The following is a 14,504-nucleotide window of genomic DNA, read 5'->3' on the forward strand; positions in this document are numbered from 1 at the left end:
TATATATATATATATATATATATATATACACACACACATACAAGTAAAATGGAAATAATCAATAAAAAAAATTTCTGCAAGAATTATGGGGTTGCAAACTGGGAAAAAAGGAAATTAGCATAATTTAGCTAATTTTTTTAATAATTGCTAAATCATAATCTTGTTTGCAGGATGATATTTTTGTAAAAAAAAAAAGCCTATATTTTGAATTTAAGAGCAAGCTGTTTCTATGCTTGCATATTTTATTTAGTTTAGCTAAAGTCAGGTAGAGTTTATAGACATACACTTTGAGGTAGAAATGAGGGATAATCTTGTCATCCCCCTTTTCTTTAAGATTAAAACAACCACCTCTTTCAATAAATGTGTAGCTCATTCTCTCTCTTTTATGGTAAATAGTTGTTACATTTAATCCTTGGATTAAAATAAATATAAAAATAAAATAGCAGTAAAATAAACATTTTTTTTTTTTTTTCAAATCTCAATTTTGAGTCCTAGTAAATATTTATATCCTTCTCTCCCAGAACTGTTCTTCTAACAGCAAAATATAAAGATCCATACTTGCTTTTTCTGGATTGAAAGTCAGGTTCTGTTGAAATTTAAAAGCCTTTTAAGTCAACATGAGAATCAGATTGGCCATAATCTTTCTGTATAAAAGGCCTTGAATGTTTCTGATGAGCTCTTCCAACTTTTTATTTAAGCAAACAAATACAGTAAAAAGCTTACGTGCTATAATATGCCGAAAATAAAAGCTTACAACACATGGTCAGACAATTAAAGTAAAAATAAAAGGTGCTCCTGGATGATGAAGAAGGGGGGAAAAAAATACACATCTCAATATAAGATTGAAAATATTCTTTAAAAATAAACAAGGTATTTTTTATTACATTACACAAATTTAAACAGATACATTTTACACCTTGATTTTTCCATCATAAAAAGTGTTTTTATTTTGTTTCGTGTCACACAGTGATCAGATAGCAACACTGATTCAAGCAAGCATAAAACTTATTCAACTATTTATATACATAAATTATATATATATATATTTTTTTAAACATTCATGAATATCAATGTAACTTCCTGTTTCTCACTAACCACACTTGATCTCATCTCTATCAAACCGAAGTCTCTCTTCTGCAAAAAGATGCTTCCTTTTTAATTCAAACATAATGGAACCTATGTTTCTCCCAGTGATAAACTCCACTTCTCCTCAGCTTATTCTCTGCATTTTTTTTTAATATTCTGCCTAGTACTATCGCTCATTGGTTCATAGCAAACATGTCAGCTCATGATTGGTTTAAAAAAAGTTTATCATCTGATTATCATGATTTGCTGCCATATGTTGCAGTTGAATAGTTTAGGATATGTATGTTACTAAATATGCTCTGGTTTAGAGGTGTGAGATTCTTGCACATGACTTACTTTTTGGCACAGCTGTATAAATGTGTTTATGTAGAAACCTTTCTGTGCTGTAAACTTACACTGTCATTTGTTTCACAGGCTTCACTGCTCATCCGGACAGACCACAGTTCTACTTCCCTCACTGACCTCCCATTGCTGATGGATGTGATGTTGTGTAAAATGCAATAATAAATGACTATTTACTTTTTGGCAAACGTGTTTTATTAATTTTTTGTTGTTGCAGCTTAGAGACAGTTTGAGTCATGGGATCTTTTATAGTCATGTGATAGCAACGCTCTGTTCGTGCTTTTATTCCACACACAGATTTGACATGGTGTTGGCATTTATTTTTATTTCTTTCTGAAAGTGGGTGTTAGACATCCACGATTGATGACTGCTGGTAAAAAATTACCTAAAACTGGCTCTGGGTCTCCTCCAGAAAGCCACGAGATTACTTATTTTGTTTAAAGCATGGTTTGCTTTTTAAAGAAAGCCGCAGTGCAGCTGTTAAACTTGAAAGCCACAACTTAGACAACTGATCCATTCAAGTTGTCTTTTGAGTGAAGTTTGCCTTTCCATCGATATAAAAAAAAACATGGTTTATCATTCAGACTCAAAACACTGAAAAACAATGCTTTGTTTTTTTGCCAAATAAAAAATTCAAGGGAATTTAACTTTTACTGCAAATATTTTAGTTTCCATCTGTCAGAAGTAAGAGAATTTCTTAATAAAAAGAGACAAACTAAAAGTTGTGCATATTTTCTGGTCAATATTTGAGTTTTTCTGCAAGAAAGGCAAGATTACAGTAAACCAAAGTGTGTATATATAGTATATTTAAAACAACGTTCTGACCGCAGATATTTACAGTGAATAAGCTAATAATACCATTTAAAAAGAATCGCACAATAAAGCATCACAAAAAATAGATAAAATCAAACAGTTATATAAAAAAAATCTGTTAATGTAACAAAGAGAAAAAGCAGCCAAAATTCAGTAAATAATCAAGTGAATGCTTTCTTAATGTGTTATCTTCAAAGCAAAAATAAAAATCAATGCATGATTATATTTATGGGTTAAGGGAGGGACATCAAACTCAAGCCCTGAAGGGCTCATATAGAGATAACCCAACAAACAGATATATTACCTCCTCATGTTAAATCAAGTTCTTCAAAGTCTTGCAAATTGGTAATTATTTGATACAGGTGTGTTAAAGCAGAGACGCAGAAGGTCAGGATTCAGGACTGAATTCTGACATTCCTGGTTTAAGGGCAGATTAAAATCATTTGCATTTCTGAAAACCTTGGGAAGTAATTCATTTTCTACCATCAGAGAAAAATCACACTTTATTTACACACACAGTTAAATAAATAAAGCTCTCACCTGTTTAATTTCCCAGGAAAACTGATTGAACACACCTGCTCCTCATCAGCGGTGCTCCTGGGCACCATGGCAACAAAATGACCTAGAAGAGGCCAATGAGGAAAAAAAAAAAAAAAAAAAGCATATTCTTCTTTTCCATTATGGTGGATCGCAAGCAACTTTAAGGTGCATAGCGCCACCTACTGTACACTAGTATGTAGCAATATTACAAATAAAAAATTTTTAATTTTGTATTCTGTAGATAAATAATGCTTTCCTTAATCCATGAATATCCTTTATATTTCCTTCATTTCCATGTATTCTCCATTTTTTGACTGTCCTTCCAACCATCCTTCTCAATTTCTCTCCTTTTCATGTTCATAAGTTTTAGTCAATCAGTACATGTTCTACAATCTTTTTTTCCACATCCTTCACATTTATCATCATTTTTCCTCCCTATTAAATATAAATTGTCATTTAAATAGGATGACCCACTCTTAATCTGATGATTATTACTTCAAAAGAAGCATATTAAATTCAGATAGACTGATCAACCACTTTTAAATCAACTGCATTAAAAAGTAATTAATTTATTGTTTAGAAAGGAATTTAACATTTTATAAAAATAGAAATACCTTTATAGTTTCATAGTAGGAACAAGTGGGCGGGAGACCATACCCTACACACAATGTTAAAAATTAAAAACCGCTGAAATCAATGTTTTTTGCATTTCAGTTTTAAAATTTGTAATTAACATTGAAATTATATATGCAATTGGGGTAAGATTATGATTTTAATTGTTAAGGTAAAGGTAACATGATGTGTTGATAAAGCATGCAAATTATAAGAATAAGGCACTTTAACGGGAATAATCAATTACGGAGCTTGGTAAAAGTAATATCCCTTAAAAATGGCTTCAAAAAATGGCTTTAAAGTCTTGAAGCGATGACCTTTGATACTGTGCTGATGAATCGCTGACGGAGAATCACATGAGGGCAGTCAGCTGACAGAGAGCTGAAATAAAAGCATTATCACGCCGCTCCGCTCGGTAGTTTCCACCTTCCTCCTCTACAGTCCACTTGGAAACATCGCAGTCATGCTGGTATTAACTCTGCTCTTCGTGTCCTCAGGTAATGGTGACGTTAGATACACTTCACGGTTGTTTTAATCTTTTTTGTGTTTCTTTTGTCAGGCCACGGTAGCTGCTCTCTGATTGTGTAACTTAGTGCGGATCTTTTTCAGGACGCGGAAGTTTTTCATGAGTCGCTGTTTTTGTAAACAAGTTAGCATGGAGGGCAAAGGCTCGTTATATCAGTGGTGTTTTTTTTTTTTTATATGAGACACCAGTCAATGATTAATCTATCGCTTCGTCTGAAAATATAAAACGAGTCATAGCTAGTTATAAGACAAAATGTTTTTTGAGGTATATGCTGTAAGTGTTTAGCTAATATTAGCCTGCTAGCCAATGTAGCTAAGCTAGCTAGCTAACGGTTTCACAACTGGGTTTATTTTTTGTTTCCTTTTTAAATATTAGGGCTTAATTTTTAATTTAGTATTTTTCACTAGCCTTTCTATATATTTGAATATATATATATATATATATGTTTTTTCAGAGTTCTTTTCTGTTTTGAGTACCTTTAGCTGGCATGTTCCTCTTTATCAACCGGTATTCCGGTAATTTTCAGATATAAATAGCTCAGTGTGACAAATGACTTCTAAGAAAAAAAAACTTTAAAAAAGGCAGTTTATACTAATCTTAATCTTTTTGGGTCTAAATTTAATACAGCTATTCTTATCGGTACAAAAGCAGCCCTCTGGCCTTCTAATTTTGCTTAAGGCTGTGTATTTGGTGCTTATTCTCAATTAAAATAAAGCATTATTTGATTTAACTTTTTTGCCTTTTTTAAGCTATCCTAGCTTCAACATGTCAATGTTTTACAGAACTTGCAAACTTTTCTCTTCAGTCCCACTACTTGTTTGCTAAACTTGCTGTCATCTGATTGCAGTGAACAGCTGTGGGTTGATAAAATGCATAAAGTAATCAAATTTTTTGTTGTTGCTCACTTACAAAAAAGTTTACAGTAATCCTAAAGCATGTGCTGAAAGTTTCCGTCATTTGAACAGTTGGTTTGCATGAGAACAGCTTGTTTTGTCTGATTGCTCATGTGACTTAAATAGTGGTTGGGAGGGGCTCTGGCCTCTTTGCAGTGAATGATCAGTAGTTTCAGTGTTGCAAGTTCTTATTCATCAGTCAAGTCCATATTTTGTCCTGTCTGTATCCCGATTAGCTGTTCTGAGTTTATTTAGTTGAAGGAGGAAAAAATTTCCTTTGCAGTATCTAAATGTCACTTTCAGGTCTTGCTTCTCTTTGTAGGGAAAGATCCCTCATTAGACTGGGAAGTGTTAAGCTGTGCTTTTGGTATTTTACCACATGATTGGTTTCACTTCACTAAAAGAGTGAGAATGAGTCCCTGTAAGGATGGGATGATATCATTTTTGTATTTGGGTTTTTGCATTTAGAAGCATAATCTATTTATATATATATATATATATATATATATATATATATATATATATATATATATATATATATATATAAAAAATCTGCATTACTCTTAAGCAGTATTAGTTTTACAACCGTGCTTTACTGTTTGTATTTTTAATGCCACATCAAATTTAACTGATCCAATTGGCAAATCATGCTGATTTTTATTCATGAATCCTGACTGCCAAGTATTTGCCCTCAGGCCATACACGCAAACTTGCTTAAGCAATGAACACACCAATTGGTTTGCACAACATCAGGATTTGACTGCATGTTAAGGGATTGACCGAACATGAGGCGTTAATGGATTACTTTTATTCTTAAAAAATCTGCATCTGAGCCCAGCGTTACATCTACAGGAGCAGAGGCCCCATTTAGACACTGGTCTGTCAAATCTACATTTGGTTCCTCTTCCCTGATGCTCTCACTGGTTGAGCAATAACATAACTGAAAGTAGCTTTTGAACTTCCTCTTGGAAACTTTACTTCTGAAATCCCCTTAAATGCACTAAACTGTACATGTGTATACTTGTTGCCTATTTAGTACTATTTGGGTGTATTTACTTATATTGTGGGTGTGGGGACAAAAGGGTGGTCTTTATGTGGTGGACCCCCACCCACTTGTTTTTTTTTTTTTTTTTTTTTTTTTTTTTGCTGGGAAGTCAGTTTAGAGGTAGCATAATTTCACTTTAGGGTAAGATTAAGGGTATACTTTTTAGCATAACTGTCAGATTAGAGCATAAACATAGTAAATAAAATGAAGGCCAGTTCATGTTAAACCTTATATAGATGGAAGTGCAAACCTGTGTCTGTTCCTGTTTGGCCCTCTGAGTGAGAACCATCTTATTTTACAGCAACATTGGTTCCACTTGTTGTGAAGTGGAACTGTTCCTGAGGTTTTAGGCTACATTGGTAGTTGTTTATGATTTAGTGTGTAGTAGTAACGGTCAGTTTCTGGCCATATAAGTCTGTAAATGACCGAAAATCAAAGGATGGATTTCTTTACTGTTGGGAAGTTCTTATTTTATGATAATTGAACCTTCTCCTATCTTTGCTTTCTGGTTTATGGTGATGTGTTCTGTTTTCTTTCAGTTGTAGGAACGCCTCTGCTGGGCACTGAGCAGTGTGCTCGCGGCCCCCCCTACTGGTGCCAAAATGTAAAGAGTGCATCTCTGTGTGGAGCTGTTCCTCACTGCCAGCAGAATGTGTGGAACAAACCCCAGATGGTGAAGTCTCCTAATTTCTGATTCTTTTTTATATTTTGCTTTTTGCATTAAAAATATTAATTAAGTAATCTCTAATATTTACCAAGCAGTTTTGTCTGTCTTCAGAAATCTGTACCATGTGACCTGTGTAAGGAGGTGTTGATGGTTGTCGGACAGCTGCTGAAGGATAATGCAACTCAGGTAAGGTTAAACAGAATCCAGAGGTTCTTCAATCCTTGCTGAGCTTTGAAAGCAGCATCAGAGGCTGATATGTTTGGCTTCTTTGTCACAGGCTGAAATTCTGGGATACTTGGAGAAGGCATGTCAGCTCATCCCTGACCAGAGTCTGAGTGCTGAGTGCAAAGAGATGGTGGACAGCTACTATCCCATCCTTATTGGGATAATTACTGGGGAAGTGGTGCGTAATGTTTATCTAAATATAATGCTTTAATTAGCTCTGCTACTATTGTGTAGTATGTCGGTTTATTATTCCTGTCAGACTGAGTAAATAATAGTCCATCTGGTCATTGGCATGCACTGGATGGAGGGTTTAGAAGCAGCTGTGTGTCCTGCTGAAAGGGAGCTATTGATGGGGAAGTTGGTTAAAATCTAAAGGGGAACAAGGCTCCCTTTGTGGAGCCTTTAAACTAAAAATCGAAATTAGGAAAAACTTCCCATCCACTAATACATTTAAACCACTGAACATTGTGTTTTTTTTTTTGTCTCTAAAGGAAGATCCTGCTGTAGCGTGTGGCGCCATGGGTTTGTGCAAGTCTGAGCAGATGGCTCTGGCCAAGCTTCATGCCCAGGAGGAGCTGGTATCCAATGAAATCCCTCAGATGGATCTTTCCCAGCGTGTGGCTCCCTTCCTGCTCAATGTTCCTGGGCTCCTGTATCCTCAGGAGAACCTCAAACAGGAGACTCCAAAACAAGCAGTTCCAGAGCAGGTGCTTCTAGTCACATCTTTAATCTAATATCACCAGTTTTTCTGTCTTTTTATTTAAATATTTCTTTTTTTTTTTTTTTTTGTAGGATGGTGATGAGGTGTGTCAGGACTGCATCAAGTTCCTCACTGATGCTCAGGCAGAAGCTAAAGCCAACACCTCTTTCATCGACTCCCTGATTCAGAACATTGAGAACCAGTGCGACCTGTTGGGACCAGGCCTGTCTGATATGGTAAAGACTTGTTATGCACAGAATTCAGATCAATCAAATTCCTGTGGAGATGTTTTTATTTATTGTTTACCTACCATTTCTCATTGCAGTGTAAGCAGTATGTTGGGCAGTACGGACCTGTTGTTGTGCAGCAGCTCATGTCCATGGTGAGTCCTCTAGGTGTCTAGAGTCCCCTCTCGGTCTCTTTAAGCCAGGCTGTAACATGGATCTAATGCCTAAACCTGAGTACTAATGGCTGATCCTTTGTTTTTGCTGCTGAGCCCATGTTGACTTCAGCAGCACTTTTCACTGTATGAAATGCTCCCAAAAGCCTCTTTTGTTTGTATTTAATTTTGCTTCTGTTCACCATTTGCATTTATCCATGTCATTCTGTTCTTTTCCCTATTTTTACCCTGGGTTCATTTGCTGCTCCCAGGACCAGGTAGGTCATTCTGTGTTCAGCCTTTAGTCTTTAAATCCTTAGTGCTTCTTGCTGTTGTGAAATCCACCCAAGCACTACATGCCTGCCACTGATGCATGGGAATGGTAACCTCACACCCTTGAAATGGTTTTAGCTTTGGGCTATTCACCACACTTGAGTCTTTGTAGGAGCGTTGCATAAAGTGAGCAGACTAAAAGCTTCAATTTACACACGCATGCAACTCACAGGGGCATCTCTGTTAACATTGAATATAAAAATGTGAAGCTGTTGTCGTATAGATGTATTTGATAACTTTGACAGATTGCAGCTGATTCGAAAATCCCAAAAAATTCTCAGTTGGAATATTGGGCAGCGTATGGCTTCTGTATTTGTTGCACACATTACTGTTAACGTGGCATAGCATTGAGCTCGTTTGTCTGAAATGAGGCAAGAAGCCCAAACTCTCTGTAAAGATTCTGATCTTTGGAGTGTCAAAATAGGGAGAAAAAAATCTGATGCTGAAGAGGCTTTCATTAAATTCTTGAGCAGTTAGGAACATTTTTATCTGCATCAACAGTTAAAGGTGTAGAAATATTCCAAAATCTAGAGTGTCAATTAGAAGAGCAGGACAGTTAGTACAGAATCCAGCTGGAGGAAACATTTTCAAACTCTTGCATAGAAAGTTTAAACCTTTTTTTTTTTCTCCCTTCTGTTAAACTTTCCATTGCTTTTATATGGCTCTCTGAGCAGCCAGCTATAATGGTCTTTAATGGCTGTCTTTTGGTGCAGGTTGTGACATTCCCAAAGCTGTTTCTGGGTTTTCTTTAACATTTGGACTTTTTGGGAAACTGAGTTTTGGGTTTTAATTAGCTGTAAGCCATAAATGGGAATAACATCTATATAGCACAATCTTAGCATTTATTTTATCCTCTTGATCGAGTTTATTGAGATGCTCCTATTTGCATCTTGGCAGTAGTTGGCATATTGGGCTGAGATACACTTTCCTCCTATAAAACAGGAGTGGTGGTGGCCTCAGGGTTACTGTGTTTTAGCTGGTTCTCCTGTTGTAAACCCTATTGGCTGGTTTGACCGTGTTGTGGCCTAACGTGTGCATAGTGCATGACTGGCAGTGCTGTACGACGTGCTCACTCTAACCACATAAGCTAGGGTAACCTATTCTAAGCTAATGGTCCTTTTCTGTCCCCAGCAACCAAAGGAGATCTGTACTCTTGCCGGTTTCTGTGCTGCCATGAAGAAGTCTGTCCCCATGTTGAACCTTCAGGCTGCCAAGACCGTCCCTGCTGCCAAAACTATAATGGCTAAGGTTTTCCCTGCTACCAAACTTGAGCCTGCAGTTTCCAAGGTAGGTGTTGGAAGCCATGTTTTAAGGGAGTCTTATTATCAGAAATAACTCGTCCTGCATGATTAAACGCTGCCTAATTCTTGTTTCAGCCAATGGTGCGTGTCCGTGAGTCTGGAACTTGTGCCATCTGCGAGTTTGTGATGAAGCAGCTGGAGTCCATGCTGGAGGATCATACAACAGAGGTGGGGACCTTTGACAGGTTCTAGTGATTTAAAACCATCAGTGCTGCTTTTCCTGGCATCCGTCTGATCCTTGTATGTAACGGCAGGAGGAGGTCGTTCAGGCTGTGGAGAAGGTGTGCACGTTGCTGCCCTCCTCTCTGACCGCTCAGTGCAAAGACCTGATTGAAACGTACGGCCAGGCCATCATTGAGCTGCTGGTGCAGCAGGCTGACCCAAAGACTGTTTGCACAATGCTGGGACTCTGCAACGATGCCAGCCGGGCATTTGTTGGTAAATCACAGCTTTAAAATCCACTCTATTTTCATTTAAACCGTGGAGTTGTGCAATGCAGTGCTCAAAGCTGTTCAACTTGTGCAAATAAACTGTTTAATCTCCTCAGTTGCCCTGGATCAGACTCGTTTTAAGGTTGGCGGCTACTGTGATGTGTGCAAGATGGCGGTGAGTTACATCGATGGCATCCTGCAGAAGAACGCCACAGAGGTAGAGATTGAAGAAGCTGTGAAGAAAGTATGCAGCTTCCTTCCCGACGCTTACAGGACTGAGGTAAGTCACATCTCCTATAGTCTTTAACATTTCCTTAAATCAGGCATCTAACATCCAGAGCTTTTTTAGTGTGACCAGCTGGTGGAGCAGTATGAGCCGATGCTTGTCCAACTGTTGCTCCAGATGCTAGACCCAGACTTCGTTTGCACAGTAAGTGCAAAAGCTCATATGAATTTTAGTTTTTGTAGATTTATTCTGAGGCAGATTTCCTCTGGATGTCATGGATTTGTATCTAAATGGCAAGTCTGATCTGTGTTGCAGAAATTGGGAGCTTGTCCTGAGGCTGAGCGGAAGCTGCTGGGAACAGAGAGGTGCTCTTGGGGACCTGGATACTGGTGCAAGAACATGGAAACAGCTACAGAGTGCAATGTGAGTACACAAGTCCTTACATCATAAATGACTTGTATTAGTGGGGCAGATTTAAACTTTTCATTCTTGACACTTTAGTTTAAAACGGGATGATATGAGCTTAATTGACTTCCTATAAATGCTTTATTTTCTACTCTTGTACTAAAAAAAAAATCACTAAACCTCAGTGAAGGTTTGTTGCACTGCATTTTAGAGCTTGTAGTGTTTTTGTCTTTAGGACATCCATCTAAACCTGCTCTTCTGTCTTCCAGGCTGTGGCTCACTGCAGGCGCCATGTGTGGGTGTAAAGAAAAAACTGACCTGTAGGGAAATAAAATCACTGTAGTGCTGCTTTCCACTATTAATCCATGTCTAATAGGCTAAAACTGCTGTGATGTGACAAAATTAACTTTATGATTTCAATGATGGCATGGTGGAAAGGGACTGGGACTATTTGTTTGTTCTCAAGTTTGGGACTTGGAAAGGGGTTTGAAGTTGTGGATGGGGGGGGTGATTATGTATGTTGGCCTTAAACTTGGCCTCTGAGTTTTGTACTAGTTTCTATATTCTGTATGGCCTGCTTCACATGTCAAATTAAACTAGCCCCTCCCCCTTTCTAAACCAAACTGAATGCATCTGCAAACCAGTTTGTTTCTGGCTTGTCCTTATTTTAGCAGTGTGTACATGTGATCTTTGAGGATCTTGGTTTTGTTTTATAGGGGCTGATCGGGGGACTTCCTCCCAATGTTTGCACCTTTGATTTACATGTTTCTCCAATGCACACAATCTCAAATCTGTTTTAAGCAACTGGTTGTCAGTTAATTTGTGAGTTTGACAATTAAAGTGATTCCAAACCTACCTGCTGCCTCCTCTCTCTTTGCTTTTTTAGTAAAAGATATTCATGGTAACATTTTTAAACTTTTTTTTCTTTTTTAAATGAGGCTGCAATTATTGCAATGACTAATATCTGACATTTTGTAGGAAAAACGACTTTAAAGTACCTAATTGCACCAGTGCAGAGCTTAGATCAAATATACCTGGGTCTCTCACCACATCTTTATATATTCTACTGCTTTTAGCTTGGTGTACTTGAATCCAAATTGCTCTTCTGACCTGCACAGATTTCCCCTTCAGGGATAGAAGTTTGTTCTAAAGCCACTTTTACTCATTTCAAAGTGTTTTGGAAAAGCATCTGTCCTGACCTTAGACTTGTGTACAGAGCTTATAGTGAGAGCATGGAACCCTACAGACCTGATCCAAACCAGCTTACTGTAGAAAACAAATTTATTTCTTTGCAGAATTTACAAATGTTTTTTTTTTACATTGGGTACCGTATATTTGGATATAAATTCATTTTCAAGTATTTAAAGTGACGTACCACCATATCTGATTAATTAATCCTGAAGATATTGCCTCCCAATATGTAAAGGTACAAAGAGGATTCTCTCCTGAGAATTGGCACAGACTATATTTGAAACTATGAGATATGGGGGGGGGAGCAACACTTTGGTTCAGTGGAAATAAAATGCTTGATTGCACACAGGCTGTAGTGTTCCCTCACTACAAAGTTTAAATTACCACCAGTTCAGATATTGTGCACAATGAGAACAGAAGATAGAGATCCAACAGCTAGTCCCAGAGAGAGAAAGAATGACATGACCACTCCTGTAGCTTCTGCCAGCTCCCGGGGAACCACCTTTGGTCCATAGATCATAGGCAGCGTGCCCAGGTATCCATTAGAGAGACCTAACAGGCAGTTAAAGATCACAGGGTACACATCACTAGGGAACAGCACCGTATGAAGATGGCCCCGTGGCTGGTAGTTACAGAACATGAGGAGTGGCACCATCACAGAGCGACACAGCACCAGAGCGGGCAGGACTCTGCTGGTGGGACCGGGGATCTGCACCCAGGCCGTCGCCTGCCTGCCACAGAAGTCTGCTAAATTATAAAGGAGGAAACTGGTCAGAGGTACGAAGTACGTTGTCGTCCAGGGGCTGCCGCTGTCTGCGTTCACAGACTGGATCCCCGATGAGATGGTGGGGAATACAGAGATTGTGATGAAGAAAACATAGAAGACGCAAAAGCCAAGTATCCCAGCCTTTCTGATGATGGGCTGCAGCGGAGGGACTGTAGCGGCGTGGTCCTCAGTGAGCGACCCGGGCCTGGCGCAGCTCTTCCCCAGCATGTAGTGTCTGACAGAAGAGATGGGAGATTTTATTTCACTGATTTTTCCACAAGTTAAAGAACATTAACATTTCCAAACATGGGAGGGAAGAAAAAAAAAAGTTTAGCAAGAAGAAATATTTGGATCTTTTTACCTTGAATATGCAAATTTGGGCAAAAGCAAATAGGAGGTGATGCAGATGAGGATAAAGACGTCTGCAGTCAGGAAATAGGCCAGAGCGTTGCTGGTCACATCCTCAGCCACACTTAGGGTCACTATTGATGCTACCGCAGTTAAGGTCCCCCCCATGGCCTGGCCTAGAACCACAAAACAGACATTTGTGTACAAAAGCAGCTCTGTTTACATTTGAACAAAAAAAATATAAACAGCAATAAGTGAAAATAAGTATTAAATATACAGATAAAAGTACCAATATATGGTTGATAAAAAAAAAAACATTTTGTTACTATCTAAAAACAACTTGGAAAAAAAAAGTTTAAATAGTTCAAATAATAGTAATAATACATTTTATTAACAGCGCCTTTCTGGACTCTCAAGGTCACTTTGCAGAAAATACAAAAAATAAATAAAAATAAAGATGAAAATACAAAAATACAAATATAGGAACATAAAAACAACTATGGATAGGGAAAAGAGCAGTGTATTCACAGATAAACGAGCTGGAACAGATGGGTTTTGAGTCTGGCTTTGAATAAGGGTAGAGAGTCAATACTGCGGAGGTCGGGAAGAAGTGAGTTCCAGAGATGAGAGATGACAAGAGATGGTGACAAGTTGAGCTAGGGGTACAGTGAGGTGGATGGAGGAGGAGGATCTAAGGGAGCGGGAGGAGGTGGCAATGTGAAGGAGGTCTGACAGATATGAAAGAGCAAGGTTATGGATGGCTTTGAAAGTATAGAGAAGGATTTTCTGAATTCTGAATTGGACTGGGAGCCAATGGAGTTGGTGAAGGACAGGGGAAATATGATGAAAGGAGGGAGTTCTTGTGATGACACGAGCAGCTGAGTTCTGAAGAAGTTGAAGTTTATGGAGAGATTTATGAGGGAGACCGAAAAGAAGAGAATTACAATAATCAAGACAGGAGGTGATGAGGCTGTGGATAAGGACAGAGGTGGTGTGAGTGGTGAGGGAGGAACGGAGACGGTTAATGTTGCAAAGGTGAAAGTATGCAGATCTGGTAATTTTGTTTATGTGAGACTGAAAGGAGAGGGAGGAGTCAAGGATCACACCCAGACTCTTGACCTGAGGGGAGGGGGAGACCAAGGAGTTGTCAATGGGTAGTGAGAAACTTTTGATTTTGGATAAGGTGGATTTAGTGGCAACGAGGAGGAGTTCTGTTTTATCACTGTTTAGTTTAAGGAAGTTTGAGGTGAACCAGTCTTTAATTTCAAGTAGGCAGTTAGTAAAGGACAAGGGGGGGAGTGAGGAAGTGGGTTTACTGGATAAATAAAACTGGGTGTCATCCGCATAACAGTGAAAATGAATGTTCAATTTCCGAAAAATACTGCCAAGGGGAAGGAGGTAGGTGATGAAGAGGAGGGGGCCAAGAACTGAGCCTTGAGGAACACCAGAAGTGACAGGGGAAGGGTGCGATGTGAAAGATTTCAGTTGAATAAACTGAGTGGGGTTGAAGAGATATGAGAAATAACTAAATATAATAATTATTCAAAGCTTCAATTCCCTATAAGTTTGTAAATAGTTATTGCAGTACTTATACTATAGTTATTTGGTTAATCTGTTTTCTGTTTCAGTCATCAAACATGTAAACCGTGCAGAAGAGTAAAAACCTTTATGAGAT

General features: G+C 38.2%; 3 protein-coding genes across 6 annotated transcripts in view; 2 read left to right on the plus strand and 1 right to left on the minus strand.

Annotated features, from left to right (window-relative positions):
• The window catches only part of mrps6 (mitochondrial ribosomal protein S6), a 2,238-nt gene extending 622 nt beyond the window's left edge, over positions 1-1,616 (plus strand). The window contains exon 2 of the mRNA XM_015402888.1: positions 1,501-1,616. The gene's annotated coding sequence lies outside the window, so the exon portion shown is untranslated. The remainder of the gene's footprint in view (positions 1-1,500) is intronic.
• Positions 1,617-3,733: 2,117 nt separating this feature from the next.
• On the plus strand, positions 3,734-11,379 carry psap (prosaposin). 2 transcript variants are annotated; one of them, XM_015402896.1, is made up of 15 exons: positions 3,734-3,890; positions 6,397-6,530; positions 6,636-6,710; positions 6,802-6,927; positions 7,241-7,456; positions 7,542-7,685; positions 7,775-7,831; positions 8,101-8,106; positions 9,293-9,448; positions 9,538-9,630; positions 9,717-9,900; positions 10,010-10,173; positions 10,243-10,323; positions 10,435-10,542; positions 10,794-11,379. In XM_015402896.1, the coding sequence occupies exons 1-15, from the start codon at positions 3,857-3,859 to the stop codon at positions 10,827-10,829; spliced, it is 1,614 nt and encodes a 537-aa protein (XP_015258382.1). In that variant the 5' UTR covers positions 3,734-3,856; the 3' UTR covers positions 10,830-11,379. The 2 variants fall into 2 exon arrangements, with proteins under 2 accessions (XP_015258382.1, XP_015258384.1); XM_015402898.1 differs by lacking the exon at positions 8,101-8,106.
• Positions 11,380-11,797: 418 nt separating this feature from the next.
• The window catches only part of slc29a3 (solute carrier family 29 (equilibrative nucleoside transporter), member 3), a 10,559-nt gene continuing 7,852 nt past the window's right edge, over positions 11,798-14,504 (minus strand). For all 3 annotated transcript variants that reach the window (XM_015402883.1, XM_015402884.1, XM_015402885.1), the window contains 2 exons: positions 12,843-13,005; positions 11,798-12,716 (listed from right to left, as the gene is read on the minus strand). In XM_015402883.1, the coding sequence (XP_015258369.1) occupies positions 12,107-12,716; positions 12,843-13,005 (773 nt within the window). In that variant the 3' untranslated portion in view covers positions 11,798-12,106. The remainder of the gene's footprint in view (positions 12,717-12,842; positions 13,006-14,504) is intronic.

Source organism: Cyprinodon variegatus, unplaced genomic scaffold (assembly GCF_000732505.1).
Source record: "Cyprinodon variegatus isolate N-32 unplaced genomic scaffold, C_variegatus-1.0 Scaffold1406, whole genome shotgun sequence".
NCBI lineage: Eukaryota > Metazoa > Chordata > Actinopteri > Cyprinodontiformes > Cyprinodontidae > Cyprinodon > Cyprinodon variegatus.